The 25,876-nt window shown below is 36.7% G+C and overlaps 1 protein-coding gene across 3 annotated transcripts; it reads right to left on the reverse strand.

Annotated features, from left to right (window-relative positions):
• Nucleotides 1-538: 538 nt before the first annotated feature.
• Nucleotides 539-25,860, reverse strand: LOC146465550 (RYamide receptor-like). 3 transcript variants are annotated; one of them, XM_085128582.1, is made up of 3 exons: nt 25,731-25,860; nt 2,532-3,069; nt 539-1,421 (listed from the first exon to the last, which is right to left on the reverse strand). In XM_085128582.1, the coding sequence occupies exons 2-3, from the start codon at nt 2,864-2,866 to the stop codon at nt 659-661; spliced, it is 1,098 nt and encodes a 365-aa protein (XP_084984708.1). In that variant the 5' UTR covers nt 2,867-3,069; nt 25,731-25,860; the 3' UTR covers nt 539-658. The 3 variants fall into 3 exon arrangements, with proteins under 3 accessions (XP_084984708.1, XP_084984706.1, XP_084984707.1); XM_085128580.1 differs by lacking the exon at nt 25,731-25,860 and adding an exon at nt 6,678-6,994; XM_085128581.1 differs by lacking the exon at nt 25,731-25,860 and adding an exon at nt 3,890-4,753.
• Between the last annotated feature and the right edge of the window lie 16 nt (nt 25,861-25,876).

The following is a 25,876-nucleotide window of genomic DNA, read 5'->3' on the forward strand; positions in this document are numbered from 1 at the left end:
TTTATAATCATCGCCTGCCGATAAGTCAGCTAGTTCAAAGCCACCATAAAAACTAAACTAAACAATTATTGCGGAATCAAAACAACTTGTGGTTGAGTTTCTAAAAAGCACGTGAGTCTGTTTGGCATTGGCGTGCTGGCATACCCTTGGGCACTTACAATTTAGACAAACCATCCGGTTGGATGTTTAGCTTGTCCTTACGGAAAATGAATAACATACTAAATATCAACTGGACAATAAAATTGAAATTGTTTTACTTGAACCGGTGACCCATTATACCATTCCAACCGGAATTTCAGACATTCCTTTACCGCTCAATCGACTCAAAGTTTGGGCACAAATTGAAGAAGCAATCTAATTTTCGACTTCATGGAGAGACCTTCTGACCGACAAGCAACCGGTTTCCCGACTTTAATTTATATCGCCGAAGTCTGTTAAAATAAGAGACTTTCCTCAATAGATCAGGCTTGAAGAGGTTCCACTACTTTTTGCCCCTCAATTTTGCACATTAAAAACAAATCGTTTGTTTTTAATGTGCATATTTGATATTTGACTCAAATATCAACTATCGGCATTTTAAGTTTAGACATCGAAGTCTTGATGAGTAATTTCTTAGAAATAGATTTTGTGATAAAAGTGTGCTGTTTAAGTTAAGTAGCTATGAAACATAGGAACGAAGAATTTTGCCCCGGCAGTTCAGAATCTTAAAAAAGCCTTTCCTAAACTCGTCATTCATACCAGCATACAACAGCGGATTCACACAGCTATTAACGTAAACCATGATACTTCCAAAAGTGAGAAATTTATCCAAATGAATCCAGTCAGCTCCTGAGCCAAACTCGTACCATAACCACACCACCTGATTGGGAAGAAGGCAAATGGCGTAAAGAAGAACGACTGCCACCAACATCTGTACAATCTTGGTGCTCCTTTGAAGGCGTTTCTCTTCTTGCCGTGCGCTGGAAGCATGATCTTTTTTGGAGTTTTTGCGGCGTTCCTTTTCTGAATTCAGTGGGATGAGGGCCGAAGGATCGTTTGAAGGAAATTCACTTTCCTCGGCAAACTCGCTGTACTTGTTAGAGGCCTTCATTGCGCTCCTGTAGGCGCTGTCGGAGATGCCACTCGCTTGCCGGTTCTTTGCTATACGCGATGCTTGTTCGCGCAGCTTTAGAGCTACCATCGTATACGCAAAACCAATGATAACCAGCGGCAGGGCATATTGAAACACAAACAAGCCCATGGTGTAGAGTTTAACGGCAATAGGTAAAGGCCAGTCTTCTGCACAGTAGCCGTCTTGCATCTTAAGTGCTAGTATGTAGGGAAGCACTAGGGTTAGGGACATGAACCATGTTGTGCTGATAATAATTGCTGTTTGCATGGTGGTGAAGCGTGGCTTCCATGGGTGTATCACTGCCCGGTACCTTGGCAAAGAGGACAAAAGTATTAGTTATTTTAATGAAACGATACTCTAAATAAATAAAAAAACACGATTTTGTTTACCGAGAGTGACACGGAACAGTTTAACGAATGACAAACCTGTGACCCTTTTATTCTGGGACTAATTGAGTTTGGAGAAGGAGTGAGTAAAACCCATATACCCAGCCGAAAAGCTCTCGGAGCAAGGTCGAGAACCAGCAACGGACTCAACCCAACATACAATGCTGTGCCCGGGAATGGAACCCAGCACTGCGTACATGGTTGTTCCCTTCCCTTTCCAGGATTTTGAGGAAAAAAGATGGTAAGTCGGACCCAAATTTACCTGAAAACCAGGAAAGCCAGGGATTGGTCCAAAAGCTGAAACCTGGAAAGCCCTGTTAGTCTTGTTGCCTCCTTTAACTCCTGATTCGCAATTTTCCATGGAAATTTTAGGTTGGTCACAAAAGGGAACCCACAATGCCATGTTAGCCTGTAGGAGCCCCCTTCTCCAACACGGCTAAATAGGCAGGTTATCTAGGTTTTCTACTTATCAGTACATTGTACACTTAGTATGAATTTACAGCAACAACAAAAAAATAAAACAAAATGAAACAAATAGACAGGAGATAGTAAGGATGTTCTCTTCTTTAAATTTTCAGAGATTGCGTTTGGATTCTAGCCTGATTGGCCAACAAGTCTCCAAAATCGTATAAGGTTGAGAATAATGTATTATTCAGTATTATTCACGGGCATGCTCGGAAAAAAAGAAATCCGAGTGCTCCTATCAGGAGTCAAACCTAAGACCTTCCGATTACTAGTTCGGATGCTCTACCACTGAGCTACAATGGAACTTAGTTTTAATGGCCTAAGCTTCCACGAGTCTCCTGTAGCTCAGTGGTAGAGCACCCGAACTAGTAATTGGAAGGTCTTAAGTTCGACTCCTGATAGGAGCACTCGGATTTTTTCCGAGTATGCTTGTGTCATTTACTGAATAATACATCATTCGCATTTATTCACCAGGCTTAAAATATTCCATCACATTTATTCCATTGCGAGTATTTAAGGTTGTAAATCAGAAAGCGGTCTAAGAATAGTAAAAGCGATAAAAATCTCACCGATCATAACTGATGGCTGCAAGAGTTGCGGCAGAACAGTTTGTGAAGAGCGTCATAGCAGGCCATAACAGTTTGCACATGGCAGCACCAAGAGGCCAGACAGGGTATGTTACTTTCAACACCACATCAAACGGAATGCACAACATCGCTACCATAAGGTCTGACACGGCCAGGTTCACCAATAAGTAGTTACGTGTAGTGCGCATGCGTGGTGTTTGAAAAATCACTAAGCACACGAGCGTGTTCCCGGTGACACCAATGATAAAGATGATGGCAAACAAAGTGTACTCTGTCACTTGAATGGCAGTTATTCCCTCTTCGGTTGAGCTCGTCATTTCTTCGTCAAAGTTTCAGTAGCAAGCCACTCTACTGCTTTTTGTTTCTTTAAAACTGTTTCTTTTGTTTATGTATTCCGCTCTAACGAGTTGGCAAACTTTTCGTTTATAAAAGCAGGCCTTCCACTGTCCTCCAATACTCAGTGCAACGGCTTCGTATATTCTCAGTCAGTTGCTGAGGTATGTCTGTTTCTTGATGATTTCTGGACAAAGAAAAGTAGTTATGTATATTTTAATGCCATGATTTTTTACTTGAAATCAAACCTATGGAAGATGTAGTTATCGTAGAGTATAATCCAGTTTGACGAATGCCTGATATTTGATTTCTTCAAGATATCGTTGATTCCAAGTAAAAGTGGTTAGAATTCTGGAAAATTGGTATGGTTAAAAATGTATCCTAGAAATACACTCAGCCCGAGTGTCAACTTTTCAACAAGGCTGCAGCCTTATCAACAACTGGAGAAATGGTCTGGAAATCTGTATGAAACTATCAATTCAATGTTAAAATCAACGGAGTCAGGTATTGGAAGCGAGAATGGTTTGCTTGGCGTGTTATAGCATTGAAATCTACGCACTCGTAGTGGGAACTCCTAGTCGTACTCGTAGCGTAACTCCTGACCGTCTTTCGTATTTTTTGAGAATCCTTTGAAAATCAGTAAAAAGTTCATTCAACTTTCGTAGTCATTGCATGACATTTTTCTTACGTTTCGCTGACTGCAGTTTGAGTTTAATGAAGTACCTTTTTAATATTCCAAGCGATCACCTGCAGTTTAGTGACCATTTGTACAACAAGGCCAGTGGAAAAATTCACGTTTGATTTAAAAGAAATCCTTCAAACTGACTGGCTTAAAACAACACGCTTACCAGAAAAAAAAAACAGGTCACAGTTAGTTTGAGCTGTTTTCTTAGGCAATGTAGGGTGAACCACTTAACAAGATAAAGAAAATAACGTGCCGTGGCAACTTATACTCCCAACTTTTGTATATTCCTGATTATTTATTACATTATTAATAAAGACGATACCTCTTTTTAGGTTCTATATTTCCAATGCTTAAATGAATTAGCCTTAGGCATGTGATCAGTTTAGCGCAAAGTCAATCAGGAAGATTAATAGCAGGTTTCTTTTAACCTCTTTCGTTTTAAGGCTTTTCCAGTTTAAACTTGTTTTACAAGTTATGTTGTTAGTACACTCAATTTTATGAAGTGAAAGCAGTAAAACCCCATTCTTAAGAAATGTGTCCTTCTTTATGTCCACAAATCGCAACAAAGGTTCAAATGCGTAGTAATATAGTTTCTAATATCGCTTCCATACAATGCAGTTTTTCTTTTTCTTTGTAGGAAGAAGGTCCAATTGCGAAGTTGAACAACCACCTGACTGGTATTACTCACAACAAGACATACTTTTGAAAGATATTCCTCTGTACGTGACAATTCAAATACAGATTAGTTTTTCAATCTTCTTTTTGTGATAAAAGTGACAAATTATTAAGCGGCAGGATAATGGGAACATTTCCCGGAAAAGCGGAGATCTCACTGACTGACATTTAAAAAAGATCAACAAAATATATCTTTTACGTACAAAATTCAATTTAAGAATAATTTTATCTCCATCTGCATCGAACCAGGATGATCTTGTTTTTTAAAGAAATTTTTTGGAAGCTAACGGCTGATGTCATTTTAGTCAAAAGGACATTTGAAAGGGACATAACTGTTTTCCCTGAAGTGACTCGGTTGGAAAGTTGTGAAGTATAAAGTTAAGTTGAGAGAAGAAATGAAAGCTGAGAAGGTACAGTCTTACGTTATTGTTGCAGCGTACTTAATTCAGGTTTTGTTGCTGTAAAGCATTTGGAAACGTTTCGGTCTCTTTCCTAGAGATAAGCTCGTTTAATCTCCATGATTTCTTTTATTCTTCCGATTTACTTGACTTTGTTAAAACAATAAACGATGGTGCGGTATCAAATTCCGGATCTAACGACCTAAGAGAGAGAGAGAGTGTGTGATGATCGAATCTGTATTTTCAAATTTATAATGAGAAAACTTTCAAGCTCGAAGACGCAACGAAAGCATTTACTAAAAGCCTTCGATTTTACTTGCACCTAAGGCTTGCGCAATTTGACAACGTTTCTGAAATGTGTCACTTGGGGTAAGGTCAAGAAAAGAAAAATTAAGCGTAAAAGAAACAACCATGCTAAAAGAGCTTTCATTTGAATTGAATAGTTACACAGTTGTTCAGATCCAACTTCCACAGTAAACTGAACAACCGCTCAGTAGCTACTTTAAAAGGCAGAATCTCATTACTTGCTCAAGGCTTAACTCCAGCTAAAGAAAATTAGATTGTGCCGGCAGCAAGTTTGCACAGCTGAAAGTTTTTTTCATCTCGACCTGGTGGCATAAATATCGCGGCTGACAGCAGAAGGAACAAAACACCGAATACAAATTGTTATTATCTTTTCGGCAAAGTGCCTTTAGTACAGGAAATTTGTTTAAGGCAATGATATCTTGTACTTTCTGGTTGATAGTTTGTCAAATACCTTAATCCACCTGCTACAGCTACCTGCGCCCTATTCATAAAATGTTGTTCGCAGTATATAATATGTAGTGTTTTTTTGTTTGTTTTGTTTTGTTTTGTTTTGTTTTTTTTTCAATTTTGGTCATTTTATGATTTGTATTTTGCAGTCGTATGCACACACCACGGACTGAAACAATATCAGTTTTTCTCGATCCATTTTGGTGTCTTTATCCATTTGTATTATTTTGCGTCATGCCGTGAGTGGATAACACAAATTGACTTATTTCATGAATATTACAACAGAAAACCAATTACAGTGCTTAAGTTTAACAGGCTCTTAAAATGCAAATTAACCGGGTTAGTTGCGTTCATTTCAAAACAACCGATTGCGTGCGATAAATATAATCCTCCTTTTGAAAATAAAAGCCTCTAGCCTTTTTTTCAAAAACAGTTTTAGTTCACAAACAATTTGATTGTTTTGGTCTGTGTAGTCTATACAGATAATGACAAATTGTTGGGAAGAACTTAAGCTCATCCAAGAAAAATAACATTATTAAAATGAACCGACATGACTACACGATCTGAGTTGTGGCGTAGCTTGTAATTATCCGGCGCTCAAGAGAGAACTACTTTTAAAGTTATTACTGTGAGAGTCGTTTCTCTGAAAAAAGGTGTGAACACCAGCTGGTTAATACAGCCAGTCATGAAATTTTTAACCTAAACACAGCGTATATTTCATTTCTTATTTGATAAAAGCCCTCTTTTAATTCACCTTTCAGTTATCAGTTAAAATACAAAGAAAAAATGAGGATTTTTTCAAATAGCACTTTTTCATCAAAACAGTTTTCACATTTATTATTGCTTTATTTTGCCTTATATTCCTCATAATTGCTTTAGTTGATGAAAAACAACGGTCCCTTTCTTTCGTCATTAAACTAGAGCACTCCAGTATTCATTTATTCTCTAAGAATTAAGGTATCACGGTTGCGTTTATGCGTTGAAAATTTAAGCGATGTTACTGAGGTCTATTCCCAGGATTTTCTGAATTCTAACTACACAGCATCATTCTTTAAAACTCATATTTCTGTTAACAAAATGCAAAACTTTTTTATGTTACCACACAGCTGCATCAAAGAATCCTCTAATTAGTGCGAAGACAGGATTCAGAAACATAGCTTTTAGAACGGGCATAAAGCTTTATAATTCAAGACTAACGAACTGAATCTTAATGAAGATGTACCGAATATTAATTTTAAAAACCAATACTAGTAACCAACAAAGAAACAAGACACTCAAGCTTACCTTGCCTCAAATGCTCTCGCTTTCTTGTTGCTTCATTTCAAGAGTGATCTCCCTGACGACCGAATCGTAAAGGCTTTTTAGCTGTCGGGACTTGACCAAATAAAGGTGTTGTGGGCATAAGTTTGTTAGAGAAGTCGACGTATTCCCTAAGGGCCAATCTAAATGACTAAAATTATGAAAGTTGAGATAGATTCACCATAGCAACGGGACAAAATGCGAGAACAATTTGCTTTCGCTCAAACGGCGAGATAAAAGGCGTTTTAATTAATTTTTAACGATATTCGTCATATATATTTTCATCTAGCACTTATTCTAGACATGACTTCTGAATAACTATGAATATGTTATTATTTTTTTACATAGTGGCCTAAAGTCTACTTCGTTTTGTCTCGTGTACTTTCTTAAAGTAGCTAGCATTCTAACGCAAACATATTACATAAAACTGTCAATGATTTTATCTCTTAGTTTCACTCAAGATCCCTTGACTGTTAAACCACAACCAATAGTAATGGAAAGATTGACAAGATCTATGTGTTCCGAATACTACAGTTAACCTGTCAAATTATAAAACACTTTAAAATTGTTCTCAGTGTCCTCAATGCTGGTGTTGGTCCATCTTCAGTGTTTTAGCAGCCATGTTGCTAATGATGTATGGATAGATGTACTTGCCTACATTGATACCACGGAAAAAAAAGGAATTTTATTGAAATTAATACAGTTTTAATTACAGTTTCTATTTTCAGGAATTAATACGCTGATATTGTAGCACCTTGAGAAATTAACATATTTAAGAAAATTGTAATCTCACTTTTTCCATTCTGTAATTAGCTCGCTTTGCATAAAGAACACTTCTTTCCTTTCTTAAGATCCGTCAGTTAGCGATTCTTTGTTACTTTAGCTAACATCTCAAACATGAACGTTTCTCAATCGGAAAAACGTCAGTCTGTTAAATCATGGCGTAGAAACTGCCGACATAGATTAAACTGATGGCCCATTTAATCCACATGATTCTAAAACAAGTGTAATTTTATGACGGGATTATTTGGGAAAATTAAACAAAACTTTATCAAGTTAATTGGCTTTTTCAAAAAAGGCTGGCCCAGCTTTGAGATAAATTTTGTTGGTGATAACGAATAAGTGAATTAACTGATTTAGAAGAACTCTTAATAAAAGAATAAACTGAATGAAATTTGGAGTCATGTAAGATTCAACCGAAACCCTGTGTAAGTTAAGCCCCGATGGCCGCAAGGTTTGCCCAGTTGTATCTTGGAAACCTGCAGTTGTAGAATACTTGCTTCACTGAGTATCGCTATAAACTCTGTATTCGTATCCCGCTCATAAGCCAGATTTTGTTCTGCGTTTTTTCTGAACTGAAGACTGCCCTCCGGTCAATATGTGCAAACGAAACCTGTGACCTTATTTCTGTAGTACTGTCCATTTTTGCTACAACCGATAAAATTGTAATAATTATAAGTTGCTACTTTAAAACGTACTTAAAGAAAATGGCCGAACTTTTTCTCACAACCGTAAGGAAGGTACCTCCTAACACAGATATTTTTGCACAGTGTATGACTATGAAGGAGCAGCAGATCATAGCAATGGCTATTGAAATACCTCCAAAATATTGGGGGCAACCATACATTTCTCCGAGACAATTAAACAACAATAATTCAAAAAATCTTTAAAATACATGACAGCATATTTTTTTCCAAGCTGAAGCTTAGTTATCACTGAAAAATGCATCGTTAACCCCAAGTTTATTTTTGTTTTCCAACAGCCCTTGGAAGCCTTAAGAAATCAGTTTCTCGGACCATCACGAGATGCGCAGAACGTATGCGCAGTAGCAAAAAGAGGCATCGTCCTTGATAGGGCTCTAAATACCCGTCGGGGAACTTGATCTTGTATTAAAACGAGAGTATTACAGAATATTTTCCAGGATGAACTCTTGCTAAGCTTGAGAACTGGAGTCTCGTATTTTCGTCCTTAATTTCTGTCATTTTTGTCAATTTTAGTGGTTTAAGTTATATTTCCGAATCACGTTAAAACTAAAATGATTTACTTTAATTAAATTATAAGGTATCGCCGAGACAGTGTGTTCCACAAGCGATCAACATATGTAGTTTTCAAACTAGATGCGATTGCAACAAATATCAAGACGAGGCTAGCCGTATATTTCAGCAGCTAGCAGATACTGTGATCTCGTGCTACTGCAACCGGCGAAAATAATTATTGAACAATAAGACCAAAGAGGGTTAAAAGTCGAAAGAAGAATCTTGAAATATTGAACAACTTCAAAATTTTTAATGACGTAAGTTGAGAATAATTAATTTATTTCTACTGAAAACAAATATCAAATTTAAAAGCAGGATTTCTCGTCGCGTTCTTTCTAACTTGTCACTTGCCCATATGTTTTGTGAGCACAGAAAGGTCCGTGTCAAGAACTGAATGGCGATGTCCACAATATTAATAACGATAACAACATTCGTAGATACAAATCAAGTATTGCTTGTTTTCTAATCACTCTGCAGTGAAACTAGAACTAAACATTTTTACTCAAAATTTCGTCAAATGTAGTCAAGAATCGGGAATAGGCTTCTCGTTTGTGATGATTACTGATACCTATACACGGGCTGCAGAAGAACAGTACAGTGTAGTCGTCCTGAATGTTAAGGATCATAACAAATATTCATTAATTAAATAAATGCATTTTAGCCTTGCATATCCAACGTTTACATCAATAGCTAATACTAAATTAAGGTTCCTCTCAGCCCATATTAAAAACTTTACGTTAAGCCAAAACGAGATATGTCGTCAAGTGACCTTGAACTGCAAAGAACACCTAAATAATATATATCTAAATTAGGAAAAGTCATGCGTGCTTCCAAAGCAGAATGTAGTACGTAGTAGAGTCTTTATTTTGCGAGAGCAATACATAATAGTGCATAACACTAATACTGTAAACTTGGGATAATCCCCAATACAATCCTGTTTCCATAACGTAAGAAAATACATTGCTCTCTAATCACTCTGCAGTGAGACGACAACAAAACATTTGCACACTAAATACCATCGAACGCAGACAGGAATCAGGAATGAGCAAAACAACAAAAATAATACCAGTGCGCGACCTAACAATCTCGCTTCTTTTTCCAACCATGAAAGAAACAAGACGCTCAAGCTTCTTGTCATGTACTCACCGCGTCTGAAATGCTCTCACTTTCTTGTTGCTTCAGGACAAGTCTGACCTATGTGACGTCAGAATTATGAGTTGACCAAATAAAGGTGCTAGCACTTAGCTTGTTAGATCAGTTGATTTATTACTGTAAGGGCCAATCTTATCGTCATACCTGACTAAAATTATGAAAATTGAGATGGAGTTACCATAGCAACGGGACAAAATCTAGCGCTTAGTCAAGCCATGACTTCTAACTAAAAATTAATTTAAAAAGCAATGCCTGTTTTGTCTTGTGTACTTTCTGAAGCAGCAGTGTATAAAACTGACAATGATATTATCTCTTATTTTCGTCAAGATCATACCTCATATAACTGTCAACCGCACCTAATTGTGTTCAGGCGTTAGTATAGTTAACCAGTTAAATTATGAACTTTAACATTATCTTCAATGCGGGTGTTGTTTCATCTTTAATTGATTTAGCATGCAGCCGTGTCACTGATGATGTATGGATGTACCTCCATATATTGTTACATCTTTCAACACAGAATATATAAAAAACGTTTTATCGAAATAAATGAACAAGAAAGTACGCTTAAATAGCTGGATAAATTTTCTTTAGAGTAAAATGTTTCACTTTATAGGCACCTAAATTGTTTGTGCCAAATATTTTTCGCAAATATTTTCCGGCAAGATTTTTCTTTGTCGTGTCCATCAACAGCAAGTAAACCTGTGTTACCGTTCAGAGATCAGACAGGAAAAAGAATCCACTGATTAAAATGTGTCCATCGGGTGCAGAGACAGCTTCATTCCTGGGTTTAAATAATAACTAAGAAATATCATACAAAGTGTTACTCTCAGCTGAAAAGATTTGTTGTAACCTACAACTTTAAAAGACTACGGAACATTTTTGTTTGCTTATAAGCATTCTCCCTGATCAGAGATTAGAGGAAAACATGCAGTTTTCTGCAGGCTTGCATATTATTTAAGAAAATTGTAATCTAGCTTTGTCCATTTGGAAATTAGTTCTTGATTTAAAAGACAAGTCGTTCCTTTTTACAGATCCGCCAATTAGCGATTCTTAACCGTGTTATTTAAGATGACATTCCAAAAATGAACGTTTATCAATCGGAACTGAAGCCTCTCTTAAATCATGTCATAGAGACATAGAAGATCGCCCACATAGATTAAAATGGTCCATTAAAGTTCCATGGTTTTAGAATATGTGTGATCTTAAGACGGGATTGTCGAGAAAATTAAAGAGACCTAATCAAGTTAATGGTAATAGTAAGTTAATACGTAAGTCCGGCTCAGGTTTAATCAAATTTTGATGGCGATAACGTGAATGATAACGTACATATGAATGAACGAATTAGTTAATTAAGTAATTACTCAATTAATTGATTAAGAAAAACTCAGTATCATACATTACAAGGTGGTTATATCTTAATTGAATCGGTGGAGGAAAACCCAAAGTGTATCGGATTATTCAGTTGAAGCAGGCTGCTGATGCAGTGTTTCCTGTGTTACTGCCTTAGTATGCTATACAAGGTGGTTGTAACTCTTAACTATTAAAACTATCAGTATTCAGGGTGAATGCTTGAAAGACTTGAGGACTGGAATCTTTTTTTTTTGTCCTTAAGGACGGTGCCTACTTTTGTTACTGCGCATACGTTCTGCGCATCTCGAGATACTCGAGTTTCCTATGGGTGTTGCCTACTAATACAGGGATATTTTTGCACGGTTTAAAACTATGTGAAGAAAGCAGAACTTAGCAAGTACTTTTGGTATCCAGAAAGGAAATTGGGGGTAACAATGCATTTTTCAGAGAAAAAAAGCTTCAATTTTGAACAAAACGCCATACATTTCTTTGTATTTTACTGTTTTTTAGAATAATTATTGCTTAATTATCTCTAAAAAATGTATGGTCATCCCCAAATTTCTTTTTGGATTTCAAAAGCCCTTTCTAAGATCTGCTTTCCATGCATTGTCATATTTACCACACAAAAATACTTCTTTATTAGTAGGCACCATATTAAAGGGAAAGTATCGCGGGGATTTTTACCTTTTGTAGCGAAAATTGTGCAACAACACCTTCACTTAGTTACAGCTGACTAGTTCCAGGCGGAACAGCGAAATACAGAAATCGCTGACTGAAAGCAAAGGATCGAACAGCTTATGATCTGTTCCAGCGCATTTTGAAAAAGAAAATGCGGAAACTTGAATAATGTTTGTATAGCGTTTTAAATTTCCAACCCACTCCGACCAAGTCCATCCGTAACCGGACACACTCATCCACAAATTGAATACACTGCGGTGGAAATTTTTAACAAAACTGAACCAATATTGTTAAGTTTCTGTTGATAGAAAAACGCTCTCGAGTTTTTGTAATTACAACAGATCCTAATGAAACTGCCCCTTTAATTTTGAATAAAAACATTTTTGTCAGGATATTTTTTCAGCTTTTATAACACAGAAAATCCCATGTCAATGAGTGAATGGTGGTGTTCATAATTACTAAGAATAAAAATATTCAAATCAAAGATTGCAAGGAACTTACCTCTGACAAAATTTTTAGTTATACCTTCCCACAGCATTCACAAGCACAACTCCTTGTGTGTGAAATGAACGATTCCAATAAGGGTGGGATTAAAGAAATCGAACGGTAACAGACATCAATGCCATGACTTTAATGATGTCGATTAAAATTGTCCATTTAACTGGTCAAAAGAGTTGTGTCATGGAGTATTAATGACCAGGGTGATTTAAGTACGTTTCAACTCGCGTGGAATTTCCACGCCCTCGCAAACCTCATAAATCTGTCAAGTTACTAAATTTCTTATTTTCCGGTTACTCATAACAACATACTTCAAAACAGCTCAATCATCACTATTGATATTACTTTTAATGTAACGGTGTTTAATAAAACAAACGAAAAAACATTTCAATCAGCAGCAAAACCTTGAAAATGATCGGCTATCGCGTGTCCTTCGATGTTTTCAAAGTCGAGAGAAAAAAATGATCAGATTTTAGGTTTAAAAATATGCAGGAATTTTATGCTATTTCTAACCTTGAGCGTATAAAAGAGCATCAAATGAGCAATTTGCATCACGCATTGTTTTTAGACGTCGTTACAAGTTTTGAAGTGGTCATGAGAGCCAACGCGCAGTGTAATAACAAGGAAATTCCAGCACGAACGGATACTTTTTCCCACGTGTTAATTGGTTATAACGGCGATTGGAAACAATTAATCGGCTTATCCCTTTCACTGAATCAGGTCAACAAGGGATGTTACTAAAACCAGGAACGGGAAACCAGGAACGGGAAACCGGGAACCGGGAACGGGCAACAGGGAGCGGGAGTCTGGGAACGAGTGTACAGGGGTAATCCCTATAAGAATTCAAAATAGGCTGTTTAAAAAGAGAGCGCCTTTAAGGTTTATTTTAGATTTTCTTGGCAGATGTTCCGGGTTAAGTTTCATAACAGGAATTAATGATCTCACATCAGGAAAGATTTGTGAATAATCTCACCCCTTCGTCGAACAGTAAATTAATTTTAAATTGCCAACGAGTCACCCTCGCGAGGACGCGAGGGTGACGAGGCGGCAGCATTATAAAGCCGACGCGCGAGTTAGTTTTGGTACAGGCAGAAAAAATCTCGAATGAAAATGTAAGCATAAGGTAAGGATAAGGTAATGTAAGAGTGACATCATCGGTGATTGTTTTCGAGCTAGCCAATGGCATCGCGGTATTTTTTATCTAAACCAATCAGGAGTATCACGATCGGTGAGCGCTAGTACCCAGATTCTTCTTACACACGCGCGAACTTAAATTTTGTAAACAATATGGCGGCCGAAGTGGCGAATTTAGTTGTCTTCGAGAATAGCAGTGTTTATACGTCTTATTGTATAAGGATGGTGTATAAGAATAGCAAAGATCTTTTTAAGCGCTAGGAAACTTTGCAGAAGTTTCCACGTTTAGGAGCAATCGAATTTTTCCTTCGCACCATCTTATTTTTCGATCCTGCGCGACAGTGTGGAAATGTTAAGCTCTAATAGCAGATTTGTTGCTCCGTTGGTGGACGGCGAAAGTTTATTTATTTAGCTTCGCCTAACTAAAATACAAACAGAATGGAAACAAACAATAGAAACAAAAAAAAAATACCAAAGATATAATAATTAGGCAGGGAGACCACTACAGCGTAGCCAATTACAGCGGATCCCTCCGACGGCTCTGTCAATCGAGGAGGTAAGAAAATTCAAATCTTAACTGTTTGTAGAGTGTTTTGTTTTCTGAAGAGGGAGCAATTTTCTTAAAGTAACCTTTCGGTCTTTAATCATGATATAGTCAAATTGCAAGCTAAAACGGACAATAGTAGGTCAGTGTTTTTTTGTTGATTTTTAGGTTCTGTTTGAGGGAGATGCACATTGGAGCTGTTTGAATGCACGAGAAATATTTCAAGTCAATTGCAACTTAGCTTTGTGCCATTCTTCTATTTTCTTTTAAATACCATACTTGCGGCTCATTAATTCAATAAATTGGATTTGAAAAGCTCATATTTATTGTAAAATTCTGTTATTCCCAGGTTGATAGCTAATCTTGTACACATTAAAGTTGTTTATTTTGGTTTTTGTATAAACTCAAACAGGTAATGCAAGGGCCGCAGATGTTTCACCTCTAATCTACCTCACAAGTTTAGATCTTATAGACATTCTAAACAACAAAGAGTAGCATGAGAGTTTTGCAATGCTTTATTAAACAATGATTCAGTTTGAAAAATGTTTTGTAGTCTGGTTACTTCTTAATTTTCATTCGCAAAGCAACTGTGACAGCTTTTACTCGTTGGTACTCTACCGGCAGGTATTACTAGTTTTAGACTAAACTTACCGGTTTTCCAAGATTTCAAAGAGGCAGCCAAGATTCAAGGCAAAAACTCGAAATTCTATTCTGAAAATGTCTCTCTTAAGGACTCAGTTTTAAATCAGGGATTCGATTCACTGAAGGAAATTGAAACATTCGGCGTATATTTATAAAACATATTAACCACATATATAATGAGCCTGTTTGTGTATGCATGGCCTGCCAACCAATCTCTCGCGCGGTTTAGTGGCACGAGAAACCCACCCACGTAACCAACTTAGCCTTCGAGGGCAGATATGTTCCATCAGGCTAGACTTTCAAAAGGGTCTTCTGTTTAAGGGGCATTGATCCAAATTAATCGCGAACTAAATTGATCCCTCAAAACGTTTTCGAATACAATTTGGCGGCAAAATGACAAAAGTTTCTGGATTTATTTTCGAATAGGTAGGCCTGTGCGAACGTGTGTGGCGGCTTGCGTGTCGGCAAAAACTTTGTGTGTTTAACCGGACTGCCTCATTGGTGTTCAGACTCGATCTGTTACCGCCTCGCTACTTATCTGCTGATAATGATAATGAGGTTTATAGACTACACAAACACCTACATACACAAACTTTGCCAAAAGATGGCAGATTTTGTTTTCGTCCAAACAAATGGTAACAACCATTGCAGAAACAGGAATACGGTGCTCCATGACTTTGCCTAGACGACATTAAAAAGAAAAAAGAAAAAGAGAGCGAGTCGTCTAGCGTAAAAAGCTTCCCATTCATCTCAGTATTAAGCTTATTATTATTATTATTATTATTATTATTATTATTATTATCGAATTCTTATGCAGATCACCGCTGTGCACTCGTTCCCAGACTCCTGTTCCCCGTTGTTCCGGGTCCCCGTTCCTGATTTTAGTAACATCCGTCAACAAGAAGGAAAAAGCTATTATGGCATACATATCTTGTAAGAATGTAATTGAAAATTACACTCTTTTTTATAAGAACCTTTTTTATTACAACGCTGAGGCTGAGATTAACTAAAATTTAAGGGGGGACTTAACCTAAATTTGAATGAAATTTGAAGAGGTTTTAAGAAGGGATGGAAGAAAGAAAATGATTTTTTGAACACTAACAGACAGTTGATACCCACGCAAGAGCACCCCAGGTTGCTAGTGGACTAACTTGGTGTCCGTCTATTAATTATTAACTACAAATTATAATTTTAAAACTTCACTAGATCTTCAATATTTCTTATTTCTTTTAATTTTACGAATCCTTCAAGAAAAACTTTCTCCTCCCAAATATACCCAAAAATCACCCAAAAATTCACAAAACACCCCTTAACATAGATTCACGTTATGAGCATAGAGTTTTTGGATTGCTTGAAACGTAAACGAGATATTTCTATTAAAGCCATGTCAAGTGGCGGAAAAATGGCCTTTAGGTTAAGTCCCCCCTTAAGAACATAACCCGGGCTGGCAGACAGTTAAGAACATTTTTATTACGACCAAATGTTTTTAAAATGAACAGTATAAATACGGATGAAATATGTCATGTAAAACGTCAGTCTTTATTGTCCAACAATAGGTGTTTTGGTCACGTCCGCATAGATTTCTTGAATTTATTGAAATACTACGACAGATAACTAAGAACATCTTAAGACCTTGTCAGGCTTTAATTGCCAAAAATAATAAGAGCGTGTATAAGAGCCTCAGCACCCAAAATTAGACGTTCTTTTATATAAAAAAAGAGTGTATTCGTTTTGTAGATTGTAATTTTACTACATACTAACACATATGCTGAGTAGTAAACCAGTTTAATTGACTGAAAACAGAAGCACTGGTTAGGCCAAGCTACAACATGTAAACCGAATTCTACCGAATCATTTCACTGTAAATGCTTTGTGAACTGCAGTTAGTGAATTTCGCGCGCATATCGCATACACAGCGGATTTACTTGTTCATCCGCCATCAATTTGCACGCACCAATCAGATGCTCTAACCACTGAGTTGCAGGAAGTCTCCTTGACTCGCTTCTTGTCTGACGCACGTTCTGCTTCCAGCCAGTAAAATGTGTTTCAACATCAGAAAGTACCCACACACAAACAAAGGGGAACAGATAAGCAAATTGGACAAATGAGACTAAACAAAATTGATGTAACTTTTTTTCTGTTGGCCAGTAGGAACAAAAATGAAGCCGCCGTCATAATGGTTTGCTTTAGTGCATTACTTTTCAGAACAGTTTTCTCTAGAAGCTGTCTTTTTTTGTGAAATAGCTGGATAACGGCTGGACTTTCAAGTGAAACGATCCTATTCCAGGTTAAAGAAAACTTTCAATGAAAAATGATGTCTTTTTTATGAAAGACCCTTATAACGACTGAATTTCCAAGCGAAAAGATCTTACTCCGGTCAGGACAGTGATCGGGGAAGAGATGGTAAAAGGAGTTTTAGGTGATGGGTAGACCAACAACACACGACAGACTTGGATAAAGAAAAATTGTTAAAACTAAGAGGCAAAATTATTGGAACCTTGACCTCCACACAATTTCATTTGATTGAAAATCAACGACCACCCGGGGCTAGGAACGCCACGTTGTTAGTGCCAGCTTTTTTTTTTTTTTTTTAAAGATAGAAGTTAATGTTCTTATTTGTTTGATATATGGTGCCGCTAGCCGGGCCATTGACAACACCTTTGCTTTGAGAGTGATTAAAACGCACACTAATCATTTCACGGTGTTATCGTCATGGACGTTTGAAACATTTTTGTTGGAAATTCAAAAGAAGTGTTACGTGATGGGAAGATGAACAACACATAACATCACCTAGTTAGTTTGCCAGTTGGACACTGCCTTCAGTATATGTCCTTAATACTGATATCAGTCGTAGTGTGCATCCATTGCATTTTAAAACTATGCCAATAGTTTGTGAGGACTCATTATGTTTTCTTTTGTTACAATAGTATAATTAAATGTCAAACCCATATGTAACGATGCGAACTATTGTTGTTTGAGCACTTCATTACTGACTGATTAATTTATCCCTCATAATACAAGAAACAAAATTCAAAATATTCATTGCAATAACAGTAAAAGGTTTCGTATTTATAAACACTTTTAGCTTATCGTTAACATGGACCGAAGACACCGTCAAAAATTTTTGCAAAGTTAAATGGTTCAAAACATGGTTTTTCCTTCTGTGGCGAATAATTGCGATGTTGGTGAACATTCAAGTGACAAAAGACCTGATTTTGATTGAGATAACTCTCGCAATGAGTCTGTAGAAACCTAAGAAAGGCAGACTGAGTGTAATTCTTGCGCTAATACGAATCCTTACAAGAATTAAGAAAATGGAATGGCGCCATGAATTCTTTTAAGAACATCAACGATACATTTAGCGAGGTATTTTATTCACCGTAAACGGCCGGGTGCAGATATTCACGCGAGCACGTCAAAATACAGCGCAAATTACTATAATTTTGTCTATATACAGCGAACTCTCCAAATAAAATTTTCTCATTGAACACAATAACATGAATTGAATTCATAAGGCAGGATATGAAAAGAATCCTGTTTCCTAACGTCACTCAAAGCTGGCGGCAGGTCATACTGGCGTGCAAAATCTCTCTCTTTTTTTTTGGTTCTGGATATCTTATTGATTTTGGGTAGTGGTAAAGCTCAAAGCAATTATTCTTCTATAACTAGAGCACGGTTACCTTACATTCTGTTTTTATCTTAATCCGTTGTGGGACATCAGAACATAAAAAGGAGCCGCTATCGCTGTAGACTCTAAAATTTATTTCCAATAAAGATCATTACGTGATAACGTGTATATGAACTGTGACATAGACAGTGATCTGATCCGCAGTTACAAAAGCGCTTTGAAATTGTTTGCAAACTGAAGCAAGTTTAAAAGACATTCGAGGCTTCTGACAGGAACCGAACAGATAACCCGCTGTGAGTGAAGCCGCGAGAGGCCGGTTCTACTGATTTCAGCTCCTTTTATAAAGAAAGAACTGTTTGAGGTTGTCTTATAAGAAACTTGTGTTTGAACCTAAAAAAAAGTCCTTTTATGCGTCAGTAAAATGTTGTCTTACCTTCCGTTCCATTTGCAAAATAAATAAAGGCCATAACTGGACTTCAACTGATTACTTGAAAACACAACAGTGTTTTCAGTTGAATTCCAGAAATACAGAGGTCGAATACGACAAGATTGATTGCTGTAGCTATAAAATATTTCTGTTAATTGTCATCAAACAAGATCAAGTTAAGATAATTTTTTATGAAATTGTGGTCCGTAATTCTAGGGAAATAAAGTCATTATTTATTAAGGTGAGATTTGGCCGTTAAATATTTACTTTCTTCTTTCCTTTCAGAGTTTATTTAGGCGTTTTCGTGGAACGAATTGCAGACAAAAATGATGGCCTTGTCAGCGATTGATTGAATTTATTACGTCTATTTGGAAACGAGCGATGTTGAACATAGATAAAGCTTGTCAGAGCGAATACACAGAAATAAAGCATTTTCTATGTTCTACTGATGAATTACCCTTGTCTCTTTATAATCCTGTATTATTTATGTCCAAAAAATGACAATACGAAGCTAACTGACTTTTTTTTTCGCGAATGAATGAATGAATAGATGAATGAAAACTACCCATTTCTTACAGCTTCGTTAAACATAATTAGATTTTATCTGAGAGAGAAGAGTTTTTTGCTTCTAATGCTATTGTTGTAATTTTCAGTTTTGATAAAAAGGGATGCTTAGCGGAAAAGATCAGAGAAATAAGTGTATTTTGTCTTTCTTTTTGGTTTGAGTAAAATGGTAAGGTCGTAACAATATTTCCATTTTAGCTATCTCAAAACACCTGCTGTGTAATGGCGTCATGAAATGATTTTGTTTTTCAGAGGGTAATCTTACGTAAAGAGCGACGCTTCCTAGTGCATGCAGAACGCTTAGCATTTTAGAAATTAAGGGGAAAAATGTAATGAACTGTTTGAACTTGTGAAAATATTTTCTTTTCCGAATAAAGAACTACTCAACGCGCCTGCAGCAGACAATTTGCACTTATGCGCAAAACGAATGCATCTTGACACTCCATTTTGATTTAAGGTTTCCTGTTACGTAGCCATATGACTAATAAATCGATTCCTTATACAAGAGAAAAAAAGAGGAAAAAAAACACCACGGTTACATCTGTTCCGTGCGTAGAGGAACTAAGCTACACGTGAATCGAAGGTATTTTCGTAATTTAGTCAAAATAGAGACGATGACAAAACCTTGAATTCATTGAGTATGGGCGTGTGAAGATGATGGCAGGTCTAATCAAACATAAGTCTTCAATCACTGCTCTTTTTCTAATGACAGAAGTTAAATTGTATAAAAGCTTCAACAAAGCTGCTCCTAATGGCTGGCTATAAGTCCGAGAAAATTTCTTGGATATCGTTTGTTTGAAATGATAAGTTTATATTTTACTTGCAGTGGCCGGCAAATGAAACACTTCATTTACCACCGAAGCCACTATTTTTCTAGCTGGTGGGAAAACACACTCGTTATATTAAGTATTAAATCTTTTTTTCTAAAAATGAAAAGCAGGAATGCATCTAAACAAGAATTTCGTTTATCAGACTAGACAAGTAGAACAATTGAAAGAGTATTTAGTTTAGTATTAGCTGAAGTACGTACAATTTTGTTTACGAACAGCTCCTGGCTTACCGGAATTTTTTTTGGCTGTAGCATGAATTGTTGCTTTTAAAGGTGAAATTTCTGCTTAGTTTGTACGATGCAGTTAAACGTTACTGAAAAGAACTGTACCCGAAAATAAATGAAGCAAAGAACTTACCGAGAAACAGGCTTTCCGCTTTTCAAATCAAGTTATTGAATGAATTCAGGAACAGCAACTTTGAATAATAATGAAGTTAAGAAAATCAATGACGCGGCAATCAGAAAGCATTAACTGAACTAAAATTACTTTAGAAAACAATAATTACTTTTGGAGATGTGTCGAGTGCCGATGAAAGGAAACGAGTTACGTAGTCTGCCAAGATTTAAAAAAGAACTTATTTAGAGCGCTTTTAAAAGGACCTAAAATCATGTAAAATGGCATTTGAAATTCACTTACATTTTCTTCGTAATTCAATATTGATTTTTTTCCGTTAGGTTTAATGAGCATTTCACCTGAAAATTCATTTGTGAAATTTGGGCTTTTTAAATTTTTTCTACCCCTCATGTTGTTGCGTTTTGCTTACATCAATAAAGAAAAAGATATTTTTGTACAAAGCTTGATACTTTCTTGACCAAACATGTTGCTCTCACGGGAATTTGCTCTGTCATAAAGCAACTCAAAAGCCCACGAGACTGAACACACGCGTTCTTGTTTAATTTATTTTTCTAAGAGCGGCGTGTCATAATTTAAAATTTTCTCTTTAACTCAATGAAAGTTTTTTTAAAACTTTTTTTTAGCACTACCATTTACATTTTATCCTTTTAGCCTACGCTCATTAGTTTTAACTATTTAAGAGTCAATTTTGGCGTAAATCTTATCAACCTCGTTCCAATGGTCCTCTTTCTTTCTCGATTGACAGAAGAAGAGAGAGGACTCTGAGAACGAGGTTGAACCATTATGTCATGAGACATCATCATCTCATGTTCTTAGGGCCGAGTCTCGCTCTTCCTCTCTTTGGAATGGAGGTTAGGGGAGGGGAAAAAATTTTCTTACTGCCGGCTGGGCTCGTTTGCAGTTTTTTTTGTTAAGGAAGGGGCCTAAAAATACAAAGCCTTTTTTGGCGCGGCCTATGACTATGCGCAAAAAGAGGATCTTAGCAAGAGTTATTGTAATACAAAAAGACAATTGGGGGTAGCCACGTATTTTTCAGGGATAGTTAAGGTTCAACTTAGAAAAAGATGCCATACATTGCTTTGTATTTTAACGCTTTCTAGAATTATAGTTGCTTAATTGTCTCTGAAAAATGCATGGCTACCCCCAGGTACCTTTTTCGATTTCAAAATCCGTTTCTAAGATCTACTTTTCCCGCGTAGTCATAAACTGGGAAAATTCCTTTGCATTAGGAGGCACTGCGCTTAAGCCACGTGCTTAACATCCTGCGAGTAGAGACCCTCTTGACTCTCCAAAGAAGAAGGGGAAAGTTAGCTCTGCAGAAATCGTAATAAGTCTTTGAATGCGCCGTAGTCCAAACTTTTGGCTTAGCAACTCCGGTTTTTACAATTTTTGTTTTGTTTAAAGACCGAAGGCCAAGACTGAACCCATTCCACCAGGGCAAAATGTTTTGCAGGATTGTTTAGAATGATGTGTACCTGAGGAGTGGTACGTTTGACGAGACTCGGTAAACAAATATTTTTAGAACTACAAATCTAAACAAGAAGCTCTAAGGAATAATCTGCGGATTAAACGGTAAAATTCAAAGAATTCAGAGTGAAACATATCATTCTTGGAGAACAGCTCTTTTTTGGTCAAGCGCGGCCGGGAAGACAAACGCTGTAATCACAAAATATTACACGAGCGGTAGACTTTCTAGGAAATGTTCGAGCGCCTTGGGAGTTCTTGGTAAAGTGAATTGCATGTATATGTTTGATTGTAAATTGTAATGAAATTTGATTGACCGATTCTTCGTATTCGGAATACAGCAGCTTTTGCGAAAAAAGTACAATGTTAGGGTATGCTTCCTTGAAACGAAAATTGAACGCTTTTGGTTTTCAAACATAAGCAAAAGCTTATCTGAATAAATTGTTATTATTATTATTATTATTATTATTATTATTATTATTATTTATTTATTTATTTATTTATTTTTAATTTAAAGGAAGTTTCCCTTTTTTGTTTTGAGGCAAACACTATTTTGAGGCCACGAGATTCGGCCTGGACTTAAACTTTAGCCAAAGCAAAAGCTTGCGCATGCTCAATACAAATTTGGGAAGATATCTGCAGAACCTTTCTTCTCTCGTGGAAAGAAAAGCTCTGCTAGCAGGATGGAATCCTGACCGTCAGAAAGTAGTATTGAAAGTGGTTTATTTTTGAATTTTTTTTGTTTAAAAGACATATTAGTGTTAATTTTAAAAGGGGAGTAGATATTTTGGGGAAATATTTTTTAAGGTGGTTTACAACGGTTTCCACCACTTCGATAACTTGGTCAATCATGACTACCACTCTTTATCAGTGGATATTAGTGGTATCAAACAAATGCCTAAACTTTGGTAAACAAGTTAAGGCCGGTCATTTTTTGGCCTTAATAGGTTAACATGGCAACACTATAACCTGTTAAAGCAATCCTAATTTTAGTTTTAGGTGAATATAATTCAAACACGAGCTCGCTGACCTCCAATCTTTTCACTATCGAATTGTGATCGCATGCGAAGACGCAACTTTTGCAATTTAAAAAAATATAGAAAGGGGTTCAGAGCATTCTTATATTCTCGAAAATTTAAGGTGGTTCTGAACTCCTCCCTAAAAGTTTGTTTGAAGAAAAGTTACGTCCTGGCATGCTGAATACAATTCAATAGTAAATAAAATCGAGAAAACAAATAAAAGTTGTTCACTGATGTTTAGACATTTGTTTAATACACCATTATTGTAGTATCATTTGATAAGGAGTGGTAGGAGAGAGTCAGCCACCACAAATGGATCCAACGAAAGTTTTGGGTGAAAAAAGGACGGTTAAAGGCCCCTGGAATAACATGTTGGCTTTTGCCTTGATCTACTCCTAGTTTTCGTGAGGCTGTTCATAATAGTGAAAAATTGCACGAACAAAAACCTCCCAAAAGTAAGTAAACGAACAAAAAAGTTTTGAACAAAAGAGAGACAAGAAATGTGATGTTATATTTTGAACCTGGTGAAAAAATGATAGATGTATGTTTTTCAGTCAGTGACACAGGCACACTCGGAAAAAGAAAATCCGAGTTCTCCCAACTGGGGTCGAACATAAGACCTTCCGATTCCTAGCTCGCATGCTCTATCACTAAGCTACAGGAGACTCGTGAAAGCTAAGACCATTAAACAAGGTTCATGGGACAAACATCCTGCATACTGTTAACATTTTTGTGGTATATGTGAAAGAAATGTGATGTCCACTCAGTCAGGGGACTTCCTGGCTGACTTCACGTTACTGGCTTTACGTGCCGTCACAAAGGAAAACACATGAGTCTGAAATAACTGGAAACTTGGAAAACTTTGAATGTTAAGAAACCTTTGATGGACCTACAAATTCACCGTTGCATTTATACAACAACAATTCAGCTCCCCTCCCTCTTAGCAGTGTTGGTCCGCCGCTGATCATCAGATCCTCAAAGCAACAATGAGTGAGGAGAGGTTGGGGAGGGAAGGTTTACTACTCTCCTATCAATGTTTGCTTCAAGGGACATGGAGATCTACGCGCACAATTCACGTTTTTCTTATCTACTTTTGTCCAAGATTGTGGTTTATGTTGATATGGCAAACGAAAAATGTCGGCGTAGTCTGACTCCAGATTGATCACATATTTATTTCACACGTGGATACAGGTCAGTTCGGTCTCAAAGGGGTGTCGGACTATACATTAGTAATCAGTATTCAATTCAAAGTGAAGTGAGATCGACATTGTTAGCATAGGGATGGTTTCTTGAACGAAGCAGCGAAGCAAAACGTGCGAACGTTCACATTCGGAACTCTACAAATGTGGAGACAGATATTCAGTCGCACCGACACAATGTAAATCGACAATATAGAGATAATCACTCCAACTCACATCTTCGGCATCGTTCGTTGGCATTGTAACTGCAATCTCCTTCACAAGCGCCTCGTCTGTGTTGTCATATTTTTGCCGGTTGAAGTGTCATGATTTAAAGCACGGGAAAAGAGCTGAGCTTCTTTTTCTTTCATGTTGTTAGTATACCATAAAATTATGATTGTAAGTTCTCCCACTAAAATGAAAGCTTTTCAAATTTCAGACAATAAAATTCAGAATTTAAAGCTAAATCTAATGCCTAAGACTGTTTTAAGGGCTTATTTTCGGGGAGCACTTGTTTTTATGGGAAGTGGAATGCTTATTGTTGGAGGGAAAATTGCGTTTTTACTGGTTTGACCGAGTAAAAGGTGCTTTTAAAAAACACCAAGCTAACTACAGTAAAAACCCGTAAACAAGAACATGTGGATAAGAACACCCAGGCTGAAATTTGGTAAAAAAGAAGCATATATATAAGAACACATTCAGCCTGAAAATTGAAAATTGTTCTTCACAGGAAAAAAGCTAACCGGCAGAACGCATTGGATTAACTCTTATAGTTATTCTGGGTGGAATTTTTCTCGATATGGTCGTTTAATTCTTGTAACTACTTCATATAAACTAAGGTAAATAAACTTCACTTGTTGCTATAGAGAGGAAAAAGATTTTCGCAGTTTTCTAAGCAACCAGACTGTTGCGAAAAAAAAAACAGAAAAAAAATTCAGGCTTGAATGCAGTGAACCGCAGTGCGTAAACATGTTTCAAGTTGGCTGTTAGCTCAGTTGGTAGAGCACTGCACCGGCATTGCAGAGGTCATGGGTTCGAATCCCATTCAAGCCTGAATTTTTTTCATGATAACCGATAAAGATAACCGCTAGAAACTTTTTCTTCAATATAATTTTTCATCCGCAGTGCGTATACATGTTTCAAATATGAAATGTGAAACGTGTCCTTATATTGGAGACGGATTATTATCGGAAGAATTTTAGGTTGATTCGGCGTACTGGGTGGCATAAGTCTCAGTCATTTCATGAAAGAAGTATTTCATGTCTTTTTTATTTATCAATTCGCTTACTTTGAACGAAGCAGAAATAAAAGGAAAAAGACGTGAAGAAAACTCCCATTTACATAAATTTGCTGAAAAGCCTAAGGGTCGTTGTCTTCTGGTAAGAATTTCGTCTGAAAGGTTCTCTCGTTGACCATTTGTGAATATAAGTTTGTCTCCATGAATGCACCTAAACACCGACAATTTATGTCGAAGATAACATCATATACGCATATTTAAATTAGGATGAAAGCGACAATATTTTCGTAGTACAGAACTTACCTTGTCACAATAATGAATTCTTGCGTAAAGATCTCCAGTGGCCTTTGTTAGGGCTAAATTCTGTTGTTATTTCAGTGCCCCATAAGCAAATGTTAAACCTGGACGTAATGGTTTGTTTATGCTGTCTTCTCACTCACCAAGCTGAA

Source organism: Pavona decussata, unplaced genomic scaffold (genome assembly GCF_977016875.1).
Source record: "Pavona decussata unplaced genomic scaffold, jaPavDecu1.1 SCAFFOLD_156, whole genome shotgun sequence".
In the NCBI taxonomy this organism is placed as follows: domain Eukaryota; kingdom Metazoa; phylum Cnidaria; class Anthozoa; order Scleractinia; family Agariciidae; genus Pavona; species Pavona decussata.

Coding starts and splice junctions, on each gene's coding strand:
- LOC146465550 (XM_085128582.1), bottom strand. CDS start 2,866: ATGACGAGCTCAACCGAAGAGGGAATAACTGCCATTCAAGTGACAGAG. Junction 1,422..2,531: donor GCAGCCATCAGTTATGATCG/GTGAGATTTTTA, acceptor CTCTTTGCCAAG/GTACCGGGCAGTGATACACC.